General features: G+C 36.9%; 1 protein-coding gene across 7 annotated transcripts in view; it reads left to right on the top strand.

The window, feature by feature from the left end:
* MECOM (MDS1 and EVI1 complex locus) overlaps nucleotides 1–25,765 on the top strand; it is a 575,892-nt gene that overhangs the window by 260,388 nt on the left and 289,739 nt on the right. For all 7 annotated transcript variants that reach the window (XM_039480260.2, XM_010335686.2, XM_039480262.2 and 4 more), the window contains exon 2: nucleotides 16,061–16,398. In XM_039480260.2, coding sequence (XP_039336194.1) covers nucleotides 16,061–16,398 — 338 coding nt within the window. The remainder of the gene's footprint in view (nucleotides 1–16,060; nucleotides 16,399–25,765) is intronic.

The raw sequence follows: 25,765 nt of genomic DNA, 5'->3' as shown, positions 1-25,765 counted from the left end.
CCTAAAAGACAGTGACATTTTAGATCCGCCACTTACCTAAATAACTTTTGGTATTTGTATATTCCTCTAAAGCTTACAAAAGATGCTCAAGTGCATTATTTATTTTTTTTTGAGATGAAGTCTCACTGTGTCACCCAGGCTGGAGTGCAGTGACATGATCTCAGCTCACTGCAACATCCACCTCCTAGGTTCACGTAATTCTCCTGAAGTAGCTGATAGTAATATCAGGCATGCACCACCATGCCCGGCGAGTTTTCATATTTTTTTTAAGTAGTGACAGGGTTTCACCATGTTGATCAGGCTGGTCTCAAACTCCTGATCTTGAGTGATCCATCTTCCTGAGCCTCCCAAAGTGCTGAGATTACAGGTGTGAGCCACCGTGCCTGGCCTATTCTGATTCTTAATACAACTTGGTGTCATGCTTTGAAAACCAGTGTTGTCTTATAGAAATATAAATGTAAGCCACATAGTAATTTTTTAATTTTCTAGTAGTCACATTAAAGGAGGTAAAACAAAAGAGGTAAAATTAGTTTTACTAATATGTTTTAATGTAGTATATCCAAAATTATATCATTTCAGTATATAATCAATAGACAAAAATTATCAATAAGATATTTTACTTTTATATTGAGTGTTTGAAATCTGATTTTTATTTTTAAAACTTACAGCACATCTCAATTGGACATAGCCACGTGTCACGTGCTTTGTTGTCACATGTGACTCCTGGCTACCGTGTATGGCAGCATCGAATATGGATAAAGAAACTAATGCTCAGGGCCGGGCGCGGTGGCTCAAGCCTGTAATCCCAGCACTTTAGGAGGCCGAGGCGGGTGGATCACAAGGTCAAGAGATCGAGACCATCCTGGTCAACACGGTGAAACACCGTCTCTACTAAAGTTGCAAAAAAAAAAAATTAGCTAGGCATGGTGGCGCGTGCCTGAAATCCCAGCTACTCCGGAGGCTGAGGCAGGAGAATTGCCTGAACCCAGGAGGCGGAGGTTGCGGTGAGCCCAGATCGCGCCATTGCACTCCAGCCTGGGTAACAAGAGCGAAACTCCATCTCAAAAAAAAAAAAAAAAAAAAGAAACTAATGCTCAAATACATTAAGGGAATTTTCTGGGGTTATATAACTAGATTGGTGGACTTGAACCCATTATGTTCTGGTTTAACGAGGAATTGGCTTGGCTCTATGGTTTATAGATTACTTGAATTTCTTGTGATGTTGTAAACTGATACTACAGAACAGAAAGCTGAAGATGTTATGAAAAATGGTTCTATCAGGTCAGTAAGAATTCTTTATCATTAGTTCTAGAAATGCCATATAATTAGTATTAAAAAAATAAGCTTCATATGGAATTCAGAGGCACAGCCTGGTTTAGGGATAGCTTCTATAGTTTCTGAACTCCTTAAGGATCATTTGTATATTCTTCCATTTTTATATTTATTTGTTTATTGAACATTTACTATGTACCAGACACTATGCTTGGTGTTGCAAAGGCACCAGTGAAGAACACTCAGGGTCCCTATTGTCATGAAGCTTATGTTTTACAATCTAAAAAGTATGGCTAGTTCATAGCAGGTGCTGCTGCAAATGTTGGTGGAAACAGATTTAGTTGATAATGTTTGATATTGGTTTACTGTCCTTCTTCCTGGAGGACTTAGTAAAAATCTAGAGAAAATGACATAATTATGGATTATCTATGTTGAGATTTTTGTTTGTGTTTTATTCCTTTTTTAAAGAACAAATTTGTTTGAAGAGGTTTGTTTGAAGAGGTTGCAATGTGAAGAGGACATGATATAAACTCTGAACTGATTGCGTTTGGTTGTTTATCTATCAGTGTCTTGAGCATTTTGACTGTGTGTATGTGTGCACGTACGGGTGTGTGTAAATTCAGTAGTCACTTTGCCTTTCTTCAGTGGGGCATTTTTACTGTACCCTTAAGCAAACTAAGGACACAATTTGTGTGATGCCTTTTGAACATTTATATTAGAACTTCCCAATTTAGAGAAGAAGAAAAAGGTACCAGCCAACTTCAGTAAAATTGGCTTACTTTGGTGGATGTTTTCAAGTCAAAAAAATCACATTGAATTAGAGTCATGAACTAGAAATACTGCTGGATCCTGGGATTCAGCAGTGAATCAGGCCCCCATGCTCCCTGCCCTCATCCCCTTACAGTCTAGTGGAGTTCTGGTGGAGGTGTGCTTTAATCATCTTTCCCACTTGGGCTTTCTTGAACTCGGCATGCACATGATCTTTTTGTGACTCACCAAATATTCATGCAAACTTTGTTGCCGTTGTTTATTTGCTCATTTGTTTTGTATGTATATTTGACCGATGTGTATAAAATGCTATTTCTTGGAAGAATTTATAATACACTTCTTTTCCATATAGAAATAAGCAAATCTACTCAGCTGGTTTTTCATCAGCCAAGCACTTTCATTTGACCCTTTAAGCTATCTAAACTTTGAAGACAAATGCAGATATGCCCTACTGTTTGAAATGGTGTCGAGATCCAGGAGGGTTAATTTAAAAATTCATAAATCCTTTGTACTATGCAAATTAATGACCTGTAACCTTTTTTCCAGGTGACTTGTTTTGACTTGACTATGTCCAAATAAATGTGTTTATTTAGAAGAGTTCAATGCTACCAAAACCTGACATGTTAAGCATCTCCTATGGCTCATAATATGTACCAGAAATGTGGACCACCCTCTGTTTTCTCATTATGTCAAATAATAGAAAGTGGAAATCACTCTAATCCTTTCTTCTGTGTCTGCTGTACCTCTGCAAATATGATAAACTCAATCCAATTAAAAGTCATTACCTCTCCAAGGCTTGGCCACAGTCTATACCCCTTTGTTCCACAATCCTCTCGATTATCTGTCTTCTTCACAAGTAGAATTTCTAGCAAGCATCCACTTCAGCTTTCTCTTAAAAATATGGAATATCACTTTGAGAGTTGATCATTGAGGTGATTTCTGTGCCCCTTGACTCTATTTAATGCAGTCTTATGTTACATGAGTTAAATCTTCCTGGGTATTCGCCTTATCTTCCCAACAAGATTGTAAGTCCTTTGGAATCGGCAATTTCACTTTATTCTTCTTTGTGATCCCCTCATGCTGATTCACATGTAGAAGTCTTGTTGACTAAATGATTAATGTTTTGTGGCATATGTTGGATCATAGTTGTTAAGATTTAATAGTGGTGATGAGTATTAAAAAGTTGAATGAAGTAGATATATTAATACAACAACAGCAACAAAACAACAAAGCAACAACAGTAAAAGCCTGTTAAATTATTGTGTATCCTGTAGACATCAGGTATCTTTCCTGTCTTCAGTGGATTTTCTTAACATTATATACTTTTGATAGAATTAAAACATTTCTAATTTTTTCTCATGGGCAGTCATGATCCACATAGATTTACAAGGTTTTATCCACAATATATTTAAGTCAGCAAGAATTTTCCATGTTTAGCTGAAGAAATTGATAATTTTCTTGCTTTCTTTAGCTCTGTGATTCTCCAATGCTATTAAAATAAATAGTTCAATTGATTATCCTGAGGTTTAAGCAAGATGATGCCAGAAGATTTTATTTAACTTAATTAGCATAGCTATAGTCTGTTAGAACAAGGCTTACCAGAATAAATTTATAAAATGATCAGCAAAATCACAAAACAAAATCTCTGAGATATTGTTTATTCTAGAAAATAACACCTGGGATCTAAGTAAGAGTTATATTATGTTGATATAAATCAAAAGCAAAATATTTTATGATTATACTACTAAGTATGAGGCTACAAACATGTGAGTTTGGGGTATTCCTTTTTACAAAGCACCTTGATGAATGAAAAGCTCCTTTTTTGAGATCTTTTTTCCCCTACCAAATAAATACAGTTCTCAAAATGAATTTTGCTCCTTTGGCTTTTTGTTAAGGTAATTTCACTATCGTAGGCATAGGTGGATATTATCTGGGAAAAACCCATTATCTGGTGGGTAGCGTAAGACACTAGAGGCAATAGTACTGACACTTCCCTAATGACTCCTACTCCAGATTGGTGCCACTGGAGGTTCCAGGGTGCTCTGGCCAGTTCTCATTTGAATACATCACCATTCTGAGATCCACCAGGACTATCTCTGGTTAGTTTGGAATAACTTTCAATTCTAGCTGGAAGATAAATATTGTGGTTTGGTTCATTTGTAGGCTGGTGGGAGTTTCACTGGTATCACAGCAGTACTACCTGATTAACAATAGAAATTCTGGGCTCTTTTCAGTGAAGCAGATCAAGCAGAAATACCTATTTAGTTGACATGGAAACTACCCACTCCTCTATGCTGTTTTCTCTTGGTTTACTTTGTAATGGAAATGTGGGCATGCCATTTTAGAACCTGTTGCAATGTTCCATCATTATACGAGTTATTTAGAAGCATCAGTGAGGGTAAATAATCTCCCCAAAATATTTTGATGCTTGCATTATTGTGAAGAGCTTAGTGACACTCAGAAATAAATGTGAATATCAACTGCATTTCTATCACTAATCAAAATAGGAGGTTTCTTTAAAGGTTTAGTACATACATGGTTCTAGCGAACCTAGGGATAGAGGTTTTACAAGACTGGCATGCCCAATTGTAGAATTACTTATACTCAACTCTTAATACTCGTCACTTTTCCTAACCTCATTTCAGGCCTTATTGTATTGCATTGTTACATACGTTCCCATCCTGTCTTCACCACTGAACTTTAAACTACTTGAGGGCAGACATTTTATCTTACTCAACTCTGTTTCTATGCTTAGCAACTTGCACGGCTCCAGGCACAATGTGGTATTTATTGAATGACTGTTTTGGAATGGGTAAATGAATTCAAGTCTGAGCAGTAGCAACTTTGTCAAAGATTATCACCTCAACACTTCAATCATCGAATTCCTCTTTTAATGCTAGAAAAAGTTTTAAATCTGTGCACTTTTTTATTCTATCCACATTTTAGTTTGAATGTGCAACACAAAAAACTTGTAAAGTGTGGGACATCTGTTTAATCCTTCATTTTTCTTAGTATGAAGCCCACCAAAGATTTTGAAAGTCAAATGTATATTTATTCCACGGAGGAAACTTTATCAACCAGTGCAAAAGTTTACTGGCACTAGCTGGTGATATAATGGGTAGCTTAAATCCTGCTAACTGCAAATAATTTTTCAACAGTGTTTATGATTGTGGTAGAGTTTAGTGAGGCAGAAGTAAAGATAACATAAATATTTCGACAAAAGCCGATTGTACTGCAGCCATAAATAAATTAGATCCAGTTTGTAAATAAATTTAGTTTTTGCCAGCAAACATTTATAATTCTCTCTTGCTGCAAACGATAGTAATTTATATAGAAGAGGTCCTGAATGCATTTTTTTTAAAAGTCAGTTCCCATTAGAAGGCAGTGCCTGGTGCTCATCAAGTGTCTTTGACTGTGTGACTCAATTAGACATGAAGGATACTGTACAGACCACCTAATGCTACTAGTTATTGTACATGTTGATAATGACAGTTTCCAGAGACCATACATAGTTTGGTAGTCTATGAAGTTGTCATATTATATCATTCCCTTAAATACCTAGCTTGTGTTACCACTTAGCAATGTTGAAATTACCCCCTCTCAAATTATAAGTGCTATTTGGTGTATGTATACACATATACATAGCACATCTGTTCATATTTTTCTGCAACCATTTTAAATCAAAATATACAATGTTTTCTCATACTTTAAAAAAAGGCAAAAAACCTTCCTTTATGTTTTTCAATGACATTCTCTTCATCTCTGTGGTTTTGAATGATTTTATATTTAATATGATGTGGTATTGGGAAACTCAATATGGGGACCGTTAGAGCTTATAATGGGGGCAGAAAATTGCATTCCTTAGCAACATCTAAACTTATTTAACACTGAAGGTACTGTGTTTGCAATAGGGTAGAGTTCGAGCGAACATTAGCTAAATCAAGGAATTTTTCCCAGAGAATCACTTTAAGATGAGAAATTATTGTTGTTTTTTAGTTAACAAACCTTGGGAGAACAGGGGCCATTGCTCATTTTCAAATAAAACATTTTGAGTCCCTAACAAACTTTCATTCTTTTGGGCACTCTCTGCTTCTTATCAAACCAAGAGTGTGGTTAAGTTATGTTCTATTGCTTGTTCTTATTCCTTTTTACCAGGAAGCCATTGCCACAACTCCCTCTTCTGCCAGACATGCATAATTCTTTTCTTTATGTAAGACTCTTGGCTGTAAGAAAGCTCTTCTGTCGTGTGTTAATAAGGAAGGGTCTGCATCAAGTCAGCTGTGATAACGAATTTGAACTTACATTTACATTGTTTATCCCGTTCTCCTGCATGCCTGTCTTTGTTTACCATACGGTAGAAGGTAGATCTCAATCTCACTTACTTTTTGATCTACATCTTTTGGGGGTTGTTTTGAATATTTTCATCAATATATTAGAATGGTAGCCTCCTTGCTACAAAATGCACATCACCCTCTTTCCCTTAGCCTGTAGCTCCTGAGTTTTGGTCTTTCCTTTGGAGGCAAGAAGGATCACTGCCAAAAGCCACCAACCCACACTTAGGTAATTATAATAAGTTGGGGCTCTCATTTCACATGCAGAGCTGAATGAAGCAGAGCTGTGGTCACAGGGATCCTAGTTGCTCCTCCATTAGCAATGGCACATTAATGCTCCCTCATGTCTCTGCCCACCCTTAAACACTTTTTTTTAAAGGAAGTAAATCCGGTCACTCTTTGGCATGTGAAGGGGTGTAGCTTTCTTCTGAAACCACCATCAACAACATAAACAAATTAGAGGTAGTAAACCACACGTTCTGCCCACACATAAACCACAGTCCTCACCAGAGGGCAGTCTACTTAATGTGAGAATAACAGCCCAGTTTTATAAGCCTCTACTGGGAATAAATTCCAGTTTCACTGGTTAGAGCAAGGTTAGGCAGCCAGAGTAGTCTCTCCTAGGTTGCATGTTAGGAGAGACCAAACCAGTTCCCAGTGTCTTTCCAGGAAATACATTATATAAGCCTTTGGTACACCAAATTTTGACCACCTTCTGGTATTTTTTTCTACATTTTTACTATGTAGAACTGGGATCGCTTAAGTGGAATGGACCTGGGGATGAACTTGTCCAACATGCTTGTTTTATGGATAAGGAAACAGAGACCCCAAGCAGCTACGACTCTCAAGCTCTCTCTGCCTCTCAAGGTCTCAAGGTTACTCCAGGGTTCAGCGACATATTGACGCATGCACAACTCCAGGCCAGGGCTTGTGACCCTCCTGCTTTCTCCAAATGCAAATGGCATAGTTTACAATCTTCCATCTTGACCCATATGGGAGTTGTAAAATATTCTCTATACCTTCCTGATGCTGATATACTTCCTTTCCTGACAATGGTTAGTCCTCAACTAATGTGTCCAGCCCTAAACTAATGTGTTCCGTCATCAGTAAATTCCTGACTGTGATAGTCTTTTCTTAAATACCTGTTTAAACAGTAATTTAGATAAGAATGTCCCATTTGTGTGCAACAGGAAATGCCTGCCTTCTTTTAGATACGCTGGCAAATAATTACTGTAGATACGGCTTGAATACTGAAAGGCTGTACCCTGGTCATTTCAGACTGCCTGAGGGGTAGCCACCCAGTCTGTTGCAGCATGAATTCAGGACAGTTCTACTTTACTTTAAATGAATCTGAAGGAAAATCACTTTGGGGATATAAAAAACTTGTGAAAAAAGCCCATCAGGTCCATCAGAGGTTGCCAAAAGTCTCTTAAAAATTTGTACTGGCAAAAGAAAATTGAGGCACATTGTTATAATGTACAAGAAACACTATCTATCTGATATGTGATAAGTCTGTTCTTACCTGGTCATTCCAGTGGGTCTTGGTGACGGCGGCTCCTTAACAACAGAATAAGCCAAACATTAACCAGCTCATGTTTTCCCTTGGAATAGTACTCACAGAACTTGAATGTCTTTGTGTTAGCTGTTTTAGATTCAGTAACCAGACACCAAATGGCTTTACTGGTACCTCAAGTATGAATTTTCTAGCAATTTCTTTCCATTACCATTTGACAAAAGCTTAATTCTACCTCTGAAGATAAAGTTTTGGAAGAGGTGAAGCCCCCCCATTTTTTTTTAATAGCTTAGGAGCTACTATACTTATTTAGTGAAATGTCTTACTTAGTGAAACCATACTTATTTAGTGAAATGTATGTGAAATTCCTAAGGGAATGGAAAAATCTCTTAACCAGATTTAAAAGCCACAGGACATGCAACAGTATGCCACAAGACTATGAGAAAAATTAAAATCTGCTCATTGATTTAGTCCCTTATTTTCCATCCAGATCGCATTCTTTGCTATCTCCCTTGCTATCTTGCCTCCCAAGACTTCCATTCTGAGTCTTTCTGACAGTGCGTAAATGAAATATTTTTAGGAAACACTGGGGGGAAAAGTTCCATAAGGAAGACATGGAATAGCATGGTACAAGGAAGTAGCAACTACTGAGGTCATTTAAAAAATTCCAGTGCCAAGCCATGTTGATAGATTATTTCCAAACATAATGGTCTCTAGAGACGTGGGTTCTACAGATTCAGTACAGTGTCCAAACACTCCATTTAAGTCTATTTTCTTCTTGCTCCTCTCGGGAGCAGGACATGCTGAAGACTATGCCCATCAGCAGCTGCCCATTCTATTCGCCGTCTCTGTTTTCTAAGCCTGTACTTCGGCATTCTTGCTACCTAGCCCTTCACAGCTTAAGTCAGTTTTCTGGAAATTCACTTTCCCTACTTTTACTAGTTTCCTTTCTTCATTTCGTTGGGATCTTAAATTTCATTATCTTGGGACCATTCTCATAGAAGATTTTGCTGGCCAGTTCATAGCCTCCTTCTTTGTTCTGTTTGTGCATCTGGCATTAGTTGGGCCCCACCCTTTCCCCCAAGCCCAGCACGTGTTTACTCGCTGTGTGGCTGGTGCAGAAGAGCTGGCTCCCGAAGTCCTCTGCTTTCTTACAAACATGCCTCTGTAACTGCTCTGGAATTGTCCTAACAAGGGAAGAAGAGCATGTCCGGTTTTAATTTTGTGAGGAAATTGATGTCTTCCCCCTCCCTTCCCTGCCACACTATTAGCAGGCATCAGCTCATGGACTTGTGCTCATGTGCTCACGTCCTACCAGGAGGTCCCTGGTGGGGCTTTGAGGTTTGGCCGAGCCTGCTCTCCTCCTAGAGCCGGGCACACATCCTCCGCTCTCAGCCACGTGTAATCCTTCCTGTCTGCTTGCAAGTTGGGCACAAAGTACTGGCGCTTGGGCCCACCCTCTTCTTTAGTAGCAATTAACCTTTACTACAGAGCTTCCTTTGAAGTTTGCTCATGTTTTTATTACAAAACTGCAATGAGGAACATAATGGGGGGAAATGTCTAAATTTCTGAGTTACTTAATCTGTTCAATTCCCTAGATGAGCTCCTCTTGGCAGTTGTTTCATGTAGTTATGATCTCAACCAGTCTGCCTGAGATCTCAAATCATGTTTCTGTCTCAGCCTATTTTTAAGATTAGGGAGTTATTACACACATACCCCCATACACACACATTGCAAATACACATGGATGTGTCTATTATATGTATATGTGTATACAGTTGGGTATAACTAACTTCTTAATAACTACAGAAATGTCTTACTTTATAGTCAAACTATGTATATATGCTCTTAATAAATATTAAACTATTTAGTTGCTGAATATTTTCTATCAATGAACCAATGTGAAGAGTAGAGAGAAAAATTATTCATGTTACTATCACTAATGATAATGCTGAGTGATAAGTATTATAATGGGTATTACTGGTGAAACTCAGGATTTTGAATGGCATCTGCCCAGATTTGCAGTTAAACTAGGCAGAAAGGCCAAAAGAAACAAATGGTGAGTTATATAAAACCCACAAAAAGAGAAGGCGTTTAGACCAACCTTGCAAATAAGAACCAAAGAATTATGAGTGCAATGGCATTTTTTTTTTTCTAGTCTGCTGTTCACAGACGCTCAAATAAATGAAATAATTTTTTTCCTGCTTTTAACTCAACTGTAAATCATTCATTGGTAATCCAAGATTTGTAGAAAAGCAACTATGAAACTCAAAGAGAACACAAGAGAATATTTTTTTCCCTTCAGTAGGTAAGGACTTTCTAAGAAAAATGTAAAACTCACAAAAGAAATATAGACTTAGTTCCATAAAAATTAAAAAAATCAAAATACCAAACAGCAAATTATGTACTAGGAAAATTTAAAATGCAATATCCAAGGGCTAATTTTTTGTCATTAATAAGACAGACATAAAAGCCTTATTAAAAGTGGGCAAAAACAATGAACAATTTGCAAAAAAAGAAATATGAATGATAAATAAGAATATTTAGTTTCTGTAATCAACTGAGAGATGAATTAAGCAATAATAGATATATAATTTTCTTCATTAAAAACAAGACATAGGCTGGGTGTGGTGGCTCACGCCTGTAATCCCAGCACTTTGGGAGGCCGAGGCAAGCAGATCACCTGAAGTCAGGAGTTTGAGAGCAACCTGGCCAACATGGTGAAACCCTGTCTCTACTAAAAATAAAAAAATTAGCCAGGTGTGGTGGCAGGTGCCTATAATCCCAGTTACTTGGGAGGTTGAGACAGGAGAATTGCTTGAACTCAGGAGGCAGAGGTTGCAGTGAGCCGAGACTGTGCCATTGTACTCCAGCCCGGGTAACAAAGAAAGAAACTCTGTCAGTGGGGGAAAAGGCATAATAATAAATACCAGTATAATTGGTAGAAGTATAAATTGCTATACACCTTCTGAAAAGCAATCTGTCAGTATCCTGTAAGTTTTCTTATAGGAATCTAACCTAAGGAAATTGAAATGGATGAAAATAAAAATTTATGTTAAGGAATGTTCATTTTCATGATATTTATGGTATCAGAAAATTAGAAGCAACATAAATAAATTCCATGGAAGTAGTTTGGTTATTGTGGATTCAAATAATGGAATATTATGCAGCAATTAAATGTAGTTTTAGAAAATAGTAAAATATACATAAGGAGCGTTCATAATAAACTATAATCAAGTGAAAAAGCCAAAAACCAAACTATTCATACAGTATAGCTTCAATTTTGATAAACAAACTTTAAAACATATCTTTAAAGATCAAAAATCAAGTTGCCTAAGAGTCAAAGGGAGGATTGGGTTTGGATACCCAGCTGGTCTCAGCTGATTTGGATATATTGATTATCAGGTCCTGCATCTGCAAATTGGAAGCTTATTCTTATCATCATTTTCTCACTAGATTGTTTTGAGCATTAAAATGAGAAAATGGGGATACATCTATGGAAGTTACTATTATTGGTATTATTTCTGCAGTTCTTCTCTTTGAATATTCTGATATGTTTTCAAAATGGAACACTTCTCAAGTGGAAACTTATGGTAGTTATTTGAAGACACATATAAGTACATATAATTTAATCAAAGTGTGGGCCTTCCCTTGGTCTCTGAGGAAATTAGAACACTTAAAATTTGAATTGAAGAGGTTGATTTCCAAGAGCAATTTCCCAAATCATTTGTCTCAAATCCAACAATATGCTTGTCTTTCTTTCCTCACTCAGTTAATGACATGCCTAAAGGATGCATGAAGCAAATTACAGTAGCAGACAGCTCAGCTACAACAAGTTACAAGGGTTATTTATCTTTATGGGACCACTGATATATATGGCACTTCTTACCTGATACTTACCTATTGTAAATGTGCCCAATCTGTCAGTATGATATCTGAGAAATGCTTTAATTAACTATAGTTATAGCTGACGAAAAGGATCTAGCAATTTCCCCCCAATAACAGAGATTTAATGGGGATATGATAATTGAAGTAATTTATCATTTAGATGAAATGTTTTAGCAGCTTTTTGGATAGTTCTTGAGTAATGTATATGGAGGCATTCGTCTATTTTGGTTTATGCAAATACTCAATGTGGTGTGGTAAACTGCATTTGCTGTTGAAAATTTCATAATGCTAGATTACATTGAAATATTGTTGCATATTTTGATATGTAAAACTCAGCAGTTTAATATTTTCACTTTTGTCACCACAGCTGTTTTTATATTTAATTAGGATGATACTAGATTAAAAGTGGCTTGAAAACAAATCGCCTGCACTTGCATATATATTTAGTGCTTGCATATGGATGAATAGGACCATGAATTTTTCTTGTGGATTTGCTTGACCTATATAAGTTGTTCTTTAGGTTTAATTACACATGTTTTGTCATTGTAAGCAGAATTGCATTCAGACTTCATATTCAAATTCTTTTGTGCAGCAGCCTGGGCACACATGTGTATTTTGTCTCCACAGGAACTGAAATCTAAATGCACTCACTTAGATTATGCATTGGGAGAGTTTGTGGGTAACTCAGAGGTCATGGGATAAGCTATGCCAGTGGAAGGGCACAGATGAGTTTGTCTTGATTTTTTTTTTTTTTTTTTTTGAGACAGAGTCTCTGTTGCCCAGGCTGGAGTGCAATATCATGATCTTGGCCCACTGCAACCTCTGCCTCCTGGGCTCAAGCAATTCTTGTGCCTCAGCCTCCAGAGTGGCTGGGACTACAGGCATGCACCGCCATGCCCAGCTAATTTTTTGTATTTTTAGTAGAGATGGGTTTCGTCATGTTGCCCAGGCTGGTCTCAAACTCTTAAACTCAGACAATCTGCCTGCCTTGGCCTCCCAAGGAGCTAGGATTACAGGCGTGAGCCACTGCGCCCAGCCTCTATTCTGTTTTAAAGATCACTTTCATGGAACTGAAAGTATGACTGATTTGACTCTTTGAGGAAGTAGGAGAAATTTAACTGACCTTTAATAGATAATTACTGGAGGAATATTGTTCTATTTATTTTGGTGCCTTTTGTTTTCCTACTGCTTACATGGACACATTTCTAGAGTACACAATGTTTTTCAATTTATATTTCTCAAGAAAAACAAAATTCTAACAATGGGGGAGGAATCTCTTTGAGAATGCGTAAAATAACTTTGCATTTGCAGAGTCAAATGTTACAGTTCTGAAGAGATGTTTTTATAGGTTTTGACCTGTACTAAGACCATTAGTGAGCTTTTAAATATGAGGTTGAAGTGCAAAAATCTCCCTGAAGGACAAAATTAGATGGACGTTAATTTTTGGACCTTAAAGTATACTTCTCTGATAATCTTTCTTTGGATAATTATTAAAATTGTTTCCTTTGATGTTGGGTTTGGAGAAAAGTTGGTAATTCATCATGTTCTATTTCTATAGGTTTGAAGGTGCTTTTTTAGGATCCAAAGTTTCCTATATTTGGTAAAAAAGTATTGATTTGGATTCATAGTTTAATAAAATTATATGTTAGATAACTTATATATTTAACAAGTGTTCATTAAACACCTATATGCAGACCACTTAGACAATTTTGAAAAAGTGAGAGTCTTAATGTCTCCCATCATGGACCTATTTCCTAGTTGGAAAGGAAACATACACAATAAACCCTAAGCAGCAATGCATCGTATTCGATTGCCAAACTGAGGGATAAAACTATGTAATAATTCAAGACGGGATACTAGTGTTAAACGGGATGGTGATGGGACCAGCTGGAAGTTGACCCAGGAGGATGACTAGAAGTTTGTTGGGCAGAGGAGCAGAGAGAGGAGTGTCAGGCAGGAAGAATTGAAGAAGAAATGCTCACTGAGCTCAGAAGAGAGTAATAAGCTTACTCTAGGTTGGAGTGTCCTTCTGAGGAGTGTTGTGAATCAGAAGGAAAGCAAGAATGGTTTCAAAATGAAAGAGATTTTAGTCCAAGCCTAAGAGGTTTATAATTTACCGGCAGACACTGGAAGTTATTGAAGGCTGTCGATGACTTCTTTCAATAACAGGAAAATAGGTCTCCCAGGAAGGTAAACTCAGTGTTAAACAGGCTCAGAGTTGATGGGTAGTGGAAAGAATCTGAAGGTTGAGACCCATTTAAAGGACTATGAAAATATTTAGGTGTGAAAATGTGGATTGAAAGAGCTGGATGAAGGTTAGAATCTTGCAAGAAGATATAGTATTTAGTGACTGAACAGTTTGGAAGATGAAGGAGAGAAAATGACTATGTTATTTTAAAGCTTCAAACATAGATAATTATGGGAAAGATAGTATTCATAGTAGAAAGAGGAAAGTGAACAAGAGAATTAATTTGAGGGCAGATGATAAGGTACAAGATTTTGGACATGCTGAACTTGAATGATAATGAGCTTCTTGTTGAGAACCTATGTCCCATAGGTATAAGGTTGGGTTCTGGAGTTCAGGTACATGCTTGGTTTAAATGGCATTATCTCAATGTTTGACCAAGAAACAAGCACCTCACTAAACAGTACCTTTGCATGTACTATCACTTTACACTTCACAAAACTTTAAGAGACAGGAGTCATTACTTGATGGGCAATTGCTAATGAGTGTACAGTTTGTTACAATAATGAATATGAGAAGGATTTAGGCCTGGAAGTCAGGTCTTCTACCTTCTAGCCCAATAAAGTCCTAGAGGACTTTATTTCATAGAACTGCAGGGTTGGTAGGATCTTAAATGTTGCCTAGTTTAATCACCAACTTGATGCTGAAATGCCTCCACAACATCCTTAACTCTTGGTTATCCAGGCTATAGTAAAACGATGGTGATGGAACTGGAGGCAACCCATTTACCTTCTTTTTTTTGAGAGTGGCTTTCACTCTCTTTCCAGGGTAGAGTACAGTTACACAATCATAACTCATTGCAACCTTCTAGAGCGCAAGCAATCCTCCCGCTCAGCCTCCCAAGTAGCTGGGATAACAGGTGCATACCACCACACTCAGCTAATTTTTCAAATTATTAACCTTGACTACCTCTGATTGAAGTATCTTTGTAATTTTCACCTGATTTTCTTAGTTCTTTCCTTGCAGTTCTATGAATAAAACAAATTGGGTATGACTTTAAATTTGTAATCCTAGTGGACAAGAAACAGGTATTCACTGACTTTAAGACAACTGAAATCCCCCATGACTGGTTTCGTACAATCCCCATACAAGTGTCATAGAGGTCTTAAGGTCTCACATGGTCCACTTGTTTACCTCAAGTGTGGGGCTGTCTGCTTTGGGGGTCCTTAGGGCCTTAGGGCTCAGTGCCCAGATTCCTAGCTACTTAACCCTGCTGTCTCCTCAAAGGTCTTGCCCACCTCCCCAGGTGCTGCTTCGTAAAGATGAGCAGTGCCCCATACAAAGGGTTTCTGCTCTCCATTGTGTCTCAGTCTGGAGGAAATTCTCTTTTTGGTGCACCTCAGGGCACGCCTCCTCTCCCTTTCCCCTCTGGAAAGTTTACCTAATTTCTTTAACAATTTTAGCTTTTACAAATATCCAGAGGCATCACTGGCTTCAGGTAACTTTAACTTTCTGCTCTGCATAAGTTACCAAGGCAAGGAAATACCAAGGGCTTGGTGACATGTTCAAAATTGGAAAGGGAAAGCAGAGAAAAAAAACCACACAAATTAATATTCCAATAAATAATTCTGCCACACACATGTAAGCCTTGCTGCACATGGCAGCCTTTGGAATCTTTGATGACTCTCCTACCATTATTCTAAGATAACATTGCATGACACAACTTTCTAATAAATTTTGGAATCATGTCAGCTCCCAATTTGGGGTGGTTTGGGGGTTATAGTTACACACATGCTTACTTCTTGACTGTACTTCAATCAGAACAATAATGAAGTTGCTGATTGTTTTCCAGATGGATAATGAATTGAACTAGTCCATGCAAGTATTGACAATTGAGGATTAGCTCATTTGATTTATGGATTCACCACAGATAAACCACAGAGGCCATAATCTCTAGCCTTTCCCTGGCCTGTGAATAATGAAGATTTTAATGAAGGCACCTATTTAGCCTTCAAAGAAGAACAACATAATAAGGTGGCTGCCCATGTGGAATTTTGTCTCTTTAATATCAAAGGAATTCATGAAATTCTTATTTATTCACAGATAATGAGTGTGTATATGCCATCTACCCTGAAATACCTTTGGAAGAAATGCCAGCTGCAGATGGAGTAGCCGGCACTCCCTCCCTCAATATTCAAGAGCCATGCTCACCTGCCACATCCAGTGAAGCCTTCACTCCAAAGGAGGGCTCTCCTTACAAAGCCCCCATCTACATCCCTGATGATATCCCAATTCCTGCTGAGTTTGAACTTCGAGAGTCAAATATGCCTGGAGCAGGACTAGGAATATGGACCAAAAGGAAGATCGAAGTAGGTGAAAAGTTTGGGCCTTATGTGGGAGAGCAGAGGTCAAACCTGAAAGATCCTAGTTACGGATGGGAGGTAAGAACGTATTTTGAATTAACACATTTATATATTGCAGCTGTGTAAGAAGAAATTAATTGTTTAAGCAGCCATAAAATAAGCAAATTCTATTTGTTACAATATGTTTTCAATAGGGTCTTTAAGAATAAACTTCCTTTACAATCTCACTTCTTAATGGAAACAATGTATTGATTAAAGGTATTGTGTGATAGGAGGGAATCCAACCTAATTTTGGTCAAAGAATTGACTTGAAAAAATACTAAAGGAAGAAGATATGATTTTATAGTTAATGCTTGGAAGCATTGGCTGTGACCGTATGGAGCATGTGGGATTAGCAAACAGACATAATCATATGACACGTTTATTGCATTTTATCTTTTTTTGGGGGGGGTGGGAGTTGGAGGATTGGAGGAAAACATTTGTTTTTTCTGTTTTGTGGCTATGAGTTAAATTGGTTTTATTTTCATTTTGTGCTATGTTCTTCTAATATATTTTGCCTCTCTTTTGATGACCCTGCTTTAATTATATGTGCTTCTAGAATGCCAGCACTGTACTCATCACTGAATTATGTTATGGTTCTTTATATTCAAATGATTTAATGAGTAATTTGTGCGTTAAAACAGTGGCACAAAATGGTTAGGGAATTAGTCACTCATTTCAGCCATATTTTTCATAAAATCCATTTGGCAATGTCTAATAATTAGAAGTTATAGTCTGATTAAAAAATCTAAATTAATCTTATTTCAAGAAAGACAGGTAACTGTCTTATGCTTCTGAGTGCAAGTTTTATACAGATTCAGTAGATATGTACACTTTCCACTTATTTCTGTAACTTGAAAATTTTTGTGCTTGAATCATTATAATTTCTGGAAAATCTTGTCTCTAGCTGAAAATCTTGCAGACAGTTTCTGCAGGGATAAAATATTTTTTGGAGATGTGATCGACCTTTCGTTTCATAGCATTTCAGTAGACAGAAATCAGATAAACTAGATTTATTTTGGTATGCTCCCTTAATATTTATGATCATTAATAGAATATCTGGTTAGCTTTTAAATAGAAATGAATATTCAGTGCCTTCAGGACTTAATTTCAACTTTTTGTCCTCTTACTTTATAAGTATGCTCTTGTGAAATCTGTTCAAAATGCTACAATAAAAGCAATTCTTGTTCAAATTCTGAAATGCGAAAAGTTAGGATCTAACTTTGACACGATTCAAGTGAGAAATCCTTCATTGGTTTCGTTCTTAATGGTAGCCCCAGTAAAGCTGAGGTTTAGCTGCATTGCCTTTAAACATGTGTACTGATAAGAGAGTTTTTAAAAATCACTGTAGCATTAACTGATATGTGAGTTGAATACATTTTAAACCAAATGCGTACAAACTTTACGTCATTATTGTTCACCTTAAAATCATGGCTATAAACATTCTAATAATAAGTAACTCATTAAACTTTTATTACAAAATCTCGAGAGTTAAACAAGTGCAGTACTCATCAAGATTATCCAGAAGGCTTGGAATAAACCACAGCTTAATAATGAAATCATTTTGCAATTACAGGCTTGGTAAATGCAGGACTGTGCCTCTTTAAACATAATACCTATGGATTGGGGGATGAACCTGAGGAAAATTCTGCATTTGGAGGAAATTTAAAAATAATTATTTTTTTCTGCTTGGAGTAAAATGTCTTCAACATATACACTGGCCAATATTTACCTTGAGAAATGTAAAATGATTCTTTTCATTATTTCAGAACTGAGTTGTTTTTATTGCTTGGAATTCAAGACACCTTTATAAAATAGGTCCTGACTTTTTGGCTGAAGATCACGTATTCCCTTTCTCCTCTTTCTCCTTCAAGAATTCAGTTGATGGCCAATTCAGTAGTTTTTTTTCCCGTCATTTTAATGATTACCCTTCCTTTTGAGAATGTGGCTTGTGTGCTCTTTAGGTATTATGAAAAAAACCAAAGAAATGTCTTTTTGTAATTTTGGCCAGCTTGTTTTCCACAGAGGAGCAGTTGAGCTCTTGATTCTTTCTAGCCTTTTTATTTTTCTTTTCTTTTCTTTCTTTCTTTTTTTTTTTTTTTTTCAAATCTTACCGAGTTAATACAAAACTCAATCATGATTAGCAAAGGCACTCTCAATGGCATCTCACCACACCTCTTGCAGATTGACTTTTAATTGTCCCCATGTCATCTTTTCTCAACTCTAGCTAGTTTTCCTATTTGGTTAGAGATAATTGTGATTAACTAGTATAACCTCTCCTTTTGATATGCCTTCATTTTTTGGGGGGGGGGGGCGGGGGAACCTCTTAGTAATCTTTCCAAATAAATACACACAGAGAAAGTCCATGTTCAGCCAACAATTATTGAGGGACTATCGTGCATCAGATTCTGCACTAAATGTTCCCCCAACAGAAACTCAGCCTATCCTAACTGAACAAATGATTACTGTCTCTAGTAGGACCCTTGCTCTTTTCTTCCTGCAAAGCTCCCCTTCTTGTATATTTCCTGTTGTAATAAATTCCGTTGCCATCTATCTAGTCATTCAAGCCAAAAAATATATATATATATATGTGTCATCTTGACACATCTCTCTCCCATATAAACATTCAACCATGTCTAATTTATGGTTTCCATATTTTCCATATTCTATTAAACCCCCGTTTATTTGTTTTGTTTTGTTTTGTTTTGAGATGGAGTATTGCTCTGTGGCCCAGGCTGGAGTGCAGTGGCACAATCTCAGCTCACTGCAACGTGTGCCTCCCAGATTCAAGCAATTCTCCTGCCTCAGCCTCCAGAGTAGTTGAGACTACAGGCATGTGCTGCCACTCCCAGCTAATTTTTTGTATTTTTAGTAGAGACAGGGTTTCACCCTGTTGGCGAGGATGATCTCCATCTTCTGACCTTGTGATCCACCCGCCTCGGCCTCCCAAAGTGCTGGGATTACAGGCGTGAGCCACCGAACCTGGCCAAGCCCTCAATCTTTATATATCCTCCTTTTCTTTCTTTCTCTCCCTCCTTTCCTCCCTCCCTCCCTTCCTTCCTTCCTCTCTCTCTCTCTTTTTTTTTTTTTTTCACGTACTTTAAGTTCTAGGGTAGAACATGTAGGTTTGTTACATAGGTATATACATGCCATGATGGTTTGCTGCACCCACCAACCCATCGTCTACATTAGGTATTTCTCCTAATGCTGTCCCTCCCTTAGCCACCCACCCCCAGACAGGCGCCAGTGTATAATGTTCCTCTTCCTGTGTCCATGTGTTCTCATTATTCAACTCCCACTTATTAGTGAGAACATGCAGTGTTTGGTTTTCTGTTCCTGTGTTAGTTTGCTGAGAATGATGGTTTCCAGCTTCATCCATGTCCTTGCAAAGGACATGATCTCATCCTTTTTTATGGCTGCATAGTATTCCATGGTGTATATATGCCACATTTTCTTCATCTGGTGTATCATTGATGGGCATTTGAGTTGGTTCCAAGTCTCTGCTATTGTGAATATTGTGCTGCAATAAGCATATATGTGCATGTGTCTTTACAGTAGAGTGATTTATAATCCCTCGGGTATATGCCTAGTAATGAGCTGGCTGAGTCAAATGGTATTTCTGGTTCTAGATCCTTGAGGAATCACCACACTGTCTTCCACAATGGTTGAACTAATTTACAGTCCCACCAATAGTGTAAAAGCGTTCCTATTTCTCCACATCCTCTCCAGTATCTGTTGCTTCCTGACTTTTTAATGATTGTATTCTAACTGGCGTGAGATGGCATCTCATTGTGGTTTAGATTTGCATTTTCATGATATTAATTCTTCCTATCCATGAGTATGAAATATTTTTCCATTTATTTATGTGCTCTCTTATTTCCTCCAGCGGTGTTTGTAGTTCTTTTTGAAGAGGTCCTTCACATCCCATATAAATTGTATTCCTAGTTATTTTATTCTCTTTGTAGCAATTGTGAATGGGAGTTTACTCATGATTTGGTTCTCTCTCTGTCTATTATTGGTGTGTAGGAATGCTTGTGATTTTTGCACATTGATTTTGTATCCTGAGAATTTGCTGAAGTTGCTTATCAGCTTAAGGAGACTTTGGGCTGAGACAATGGGGTTTCCTAAATATACAATCATGTCATCTGCAAACAGAGACCATTTGACTTCCTCTTTTTCTATTTGAATGCACTTTATTTCTTTCTCTTTATTGATTGCCCTGGCCAGAGCTTCCAGTACTATGCTGAGTAGGAGTGGTGAGAGAGGGCATCCTTGTCTTGTGCCAGTTTTCAAAGGGAATGCTTCCAGCTTTTGCCCATTCAATATGATATTGGCTGTAGGTCTGTCATAAACAGCTCTTATTATTTTGAGATACATTCCATTAGTCATTACATAAATGCAAATCTGGTCTCAAACTCCTTTCCTCAAGTGATCCTCCTATATTGGCTTCCCAGTGTGCTGGGATGACAAGTGTGAGCCACCATACCCAGCCCCATGTTCTTTCTAATTACAATTTAGTACTACCTAAATTTTGTCCTGCCAAGAAAGATTGATCCACTTCCTAAACATGAGGGTTTTCTTATGTTTTCTTCTAAAGATGGCCATTATGTGACAACACGGGAACTGCACTTGGAGCAGTGGAAAGCAGGCTTCTAGAGTGAACTTCCTGGGCTGAAAACACTGAGACATTGTGTAGCATCCAGATTATTTATCTAGCTTCTCTATCAAGGCAAGAGTTGTTGAGAGCTTGTAAAGCTATATTCTCCTAGTGCAATGTCTTGATTGTGTTTTATACATTTTTAAAATCTCTGTGATACTATTTTGAAAATAGGGCCATTAACTGAAATAAGCAGACTGTATTAGTCAGCTTGGGGTGCCATAACAAAATACCACAAACAGGGTGGCTTAAGCAATAGAACTTTATATTCACACAATTCTGAAGGCTAGAAGCCCAAGATCAAGGTTCCAGCTGCTTTGGTTTCTGGTGAGGGCTCTCTTCTAAGCTTGCAGACAGCTGTCTTCTCATTGCATACTCATATAGCCTTTCTTTGGTGTTCATAAGCAGAGAAAAGGTTGAGGTGGGGGGGAGGGGCAGAGAGAGAGAGAGAGAGAGAGAGAGGGGCAGAGAGAGAGAGAGAGAGAGAGAGAGAGAGAGAGAGAGAGAGGGAGAGAGAGAGAACAAGCTCCCTGGTATCTCTTCTTATTAATATAAGGGCACTAATCCTATTGGACTGGGGACCCACTCTTGTGATCTTATTTAACCTTAATTACATCCTTATGGCCTTATCTCCAAATATAGTCCTAATGGGGGTTAGGGCTTCAACATGGCAATTTTAGGAGGACACACACATTTAGTCTATAACACATACATTCAACAAATAATTGTTCAGTAAATGAATGAATGAATGATTGGATAAATGAAAGAATGAATGGATGAATATAGGATTAAGCAACTCTGAAAGAGGAGGCAAGGAATGAGAGCTGAAGTAGTCCATGGAAAAATCTAAAATCTGAAATTTAGACATGTGTAATCCAGTCTTGCCTCTGTCATTAACTGTATGATTCTAGGAAAACTACTTAAATTGATTGGTCCCTGCTTTTATTTGGTCAATGGATCAATAATAACTGCCTCACGATACCCCATTTTCCATGATATGATTATTATGCATTCTGTGCCTCTATCAAAATAACACATGAATATTTATGCCTATTATGTACCTACAAAAATAAAAAATAAAAACTTAAGAAAAAAACTGTGCCACATCATTAGTTGTTATATAATCAGAATTGAGTAGAGAAATATGGTAGTCTCTTCAAAGAAACTAAAAGAGAAAGATCAAAGGTAACATTGTAAGTAGGAGCTATCTTTCTGAATTTTATTTAAGTAATTTAAAAAATTTGATGTATTCCCCAAGTAAGGTACTTTGGAAAATTATTTGTTTATATGTTAGGGAAATAGGATGCTTTTGAAAATAAAATTTACATATCAAAATATATGGTTTGGTAAACATAAGCTATAGATACCAGAAGCATCACTTGTATGATTTTCTCTGTAGCCAGCATTTATCCAACGAAGAGAAACTTTAAAAATAATATTAGAGTTTGGCAGCAGTTGCTACTTCACAATGCATATGACTTCTCTCCAGCAAAAAGATCTTTAAAGACTTGGAGTGTGTGCTTGTCTAAAGGACTTGAAAATAATTAGTGATAGAAAACTTTTTCTCAGGTTATGAATTTTAGAATTACTGATTCAGAATTATTGAGAGGAAAATAATTTTTTAAAATTCTGTTGGTTCAAGACAAGGTTTTTCTCATGTTTCCTTCTAAAGGTGGCTACAATATAATGACATGGTAACTGCATGCAGAGCAGTGAGAAGCAGGCTTCTTCTGGAGTGAGACTTCCTGAGCTCAGATCCTCCTCAGGGCTCCTGTGGGCTTGAGTGATTTGGAAAATTTTACTTAATTATCTGCCCCTCCGTTTATTTACATTTCACATAGGAATAATTGCATCCAACCAATTAGGGTTGTTGTAAGTGTAAAAGGTGACATTGTGTGTTAGGAGCTTAGCACAGTGGTGGAAGAAGAACCCAATAAATATTAACAAGACAACAGCAGCAGCAGCTTGGCTAAAATGCAGATCTCGCATGGGGTTATTAGATAGGGAAAATGCCAATTATTATATTTTATTGATTGATTTTAATAAATTATTGCTCTTTCTCCAATTTCCTGTTTCCTCGAAATTTGGTTATCTCTGGATGGTCTAATTATTTGACTCTGGGTTTGTTTGAAATGGAAGCACTGACTCTTTCCTAACTCACAATGAAAATGAGGAATCAGGAGAGATCACAAACTTCTTTTTACACCAAAGAACAATTTAGGTGGCTTAGTTTTTAATAGTCTGAGATAGGCCATTGAAAAAATGAAGACGTTTTATTTCTTTAAAATACTGCCCTGTAGCACATTTTCTTTGCCTATCTTTATCATTGGCCATTACAAAACCCTGCAAGTAAAAGTCAGCTGACGATGCACCAATCATGTGCCAGATCCAGCACTGTGCTCATTTCACCCAGCACTGTGCTCATTTCACCCAGAATTGCTCCACATTAGTTTAATCAGCTAAAATACCAGCTGTGAACTTAGCTTTTCTTCTTTCAAACATATATACACATACACATAGAAAATAATGACATGAGTAGAGAGTGAATTTTGCTTACATTATGTTAAGTGGGTAGAAAGGAATGGTGGAAAGAGATTATACTCGAGACAGAAATTCATCAAATAATTTTGAAGCAATGCTTGGGCAATACATTATATTCCAATAATGTAATCCTAAAATGTGATATTACAATAAAGATGTGCTTCCTTGTATATTTTAAAAATAAATAGTTCTCACACTTCTAAGTTTGATTTTGGATTCTACAGTGACACCTTACATATTAAAACAGGCAATCTATGTTAACTAAGACATGAATAGTCATTAAAATGACAGAAACAACATTGCACTTTAAAGATACCTAACAACTGTGGTCAGAGTCGGGAGGCTGAAAAATAACGTATGCTTGGTAATGAAGAAGAACGAAATCATTTGAGATTTTAGAGATATGTGACAGATTTTTCGTTTGTTTTATTTTTTATTTTTTGGCTTCATTGAGGTATAACTGGAAAATAATAATTGTATACATTCAAGGGGACAATGTGATGTTTTGATATACATATACATTGTAAAATAATTACCACAATCAAGCTAGTTAAGATATCCATTCCCAGCTACTCAGGAGGCTGAGGCAGGAGAATTGCCTGAACCCAGGAGGCGGAGGTTGCGGTGAGCCGAGATCGCGCCATTGCACTCCAGCCTGGGTAACAAGAGCGAAACTCTGTCTCAAAAAAAAAAAAAAAAAAAAAAAAAAAAAAAAAAAAAGATATCCATTACCTCACGTAGTTACCTTAGTTACCTTTGTGTGTGTGTGTGTGTGTGTGTGTGTGTAATAATGAAATACTTAAAATCTACTACTCCCTTAGCAAATTTCATGTATACAATACATTATTATTAACTATAATCACAGTGCTGTACATTAGATCTCCAGAATTTATTCATCTTACAAGTGCCAGTTTGTACCCTTTAACTAGCACCTCCCATTTCCCCTACCTCCTAGTCCTTGGGAACATCCATTCTACTCTGTTTCTGTCAGTTTTTACTTTAGATTCCACATATAAGTGCAATCATGCAGTGTTTTCTTTTTGTGTTTGGCTTATTTCACTTAGCCTAATATCCTCCCGGTTTGTTCACATTGTCCCAAATGGCAGGATTTTCTTCTCTTAAAAGGCTAAATAGTACTCCATGGTGTGTATACCACATTTTAAAATCATCCATCCATCACACTCAGGTTGTTTCTGCATTTTGGCTATTGTTGATAATGTTGCAATCAATGACCATGTGAGTGCAGATGTCTCTTTGAGATGGTGATTTTATTTACTTTGGAAATATACACAGAAGTGCGATTTCTGGATCATAAGTTAGTTGTATTTATTTATTTATTTATTTTTTATTTTTTAAAAATTTTTTTATTTATTTATTTTTATTGCATTTTAGGTTTTGGGGTACATGTGATGAACATGCAAGATTGTTGCATAGGTACACACATGGCAGTGTGGTTGTATTTTTAATTATTTGAGAACTCTCTGTACTGTATTCCCTAATGGCTATACCAGTTTAAATTCCCACCAACAGTGTATGAACAGCCCCTTTTCTCCACATCTTTGCCAATACTTGTTATTTTTTGACTGTTTGAAAACAGTCATTGTAACAGGTGAGAGGTGATATCTCATTGTGGTTTTTTTGAATTTGCACTTCCATGATGATTAGTGCTATTTGGCGTCATTTCATATACTTGTTGGCTATTGTATGTCTTTTTTGAAAAAACATTTATTCAGGTCCTTTGCCCATTTTTAAATTGAGTTATTTTATTATTAATGTTTTTTGCTATTGAGTTGTATTAGTTCCTTAAATATTTTTGGAAATTGGTCCCTTACCAGATATATGGTTTGCAAATATTTTCTCCCATTCCATAGGCTTTCTTTTTCTTTTGTTGATTGTTTCCTTTGCTTTGCAGAAACTTTTTAGTTAGATGTAGTCCCACTTGTTTATTTTTGCTTTTGTTGCCTGTGCTTTTGAGGTAATATTTAAAAAATATTATTGCCAAGACCAATGTCATGGAGTCTTTCTCCTGTATTTTTCTCTATAAGTTTTATGGTTTGAGGTTGTACGTTTACATCTTTAGTCCATTTTGAGTTGATTTTTTTTTGTATGTGGTATGCTAAGGATCCAATTTTATTTTTTGGAGTTAGATATCCAGTTTTCTTAGCACCATTTATTGAAGAAACTATCTTTTCCCCATTGTGTGCTGTT

The sequence above is a fragment of the Saimiri boliviensis genome, chromosome 9 (genome assembly GCF_048565385.1).
Source record: "Saimiri boliviensis isolate mSaiBol1 chromosome 9, mSaiBol1.pri, whole genome shotgun sequence".
NCBI classification, from domain to species: Eukaryota; Metazoa; Chordata; class Mammalia; order Primates; family Cebidae; genus Saimiri; species Saimiri boliviensis.
This window is presented reverse-complemented; position numbering and strand designations above follow the sequence as displayed.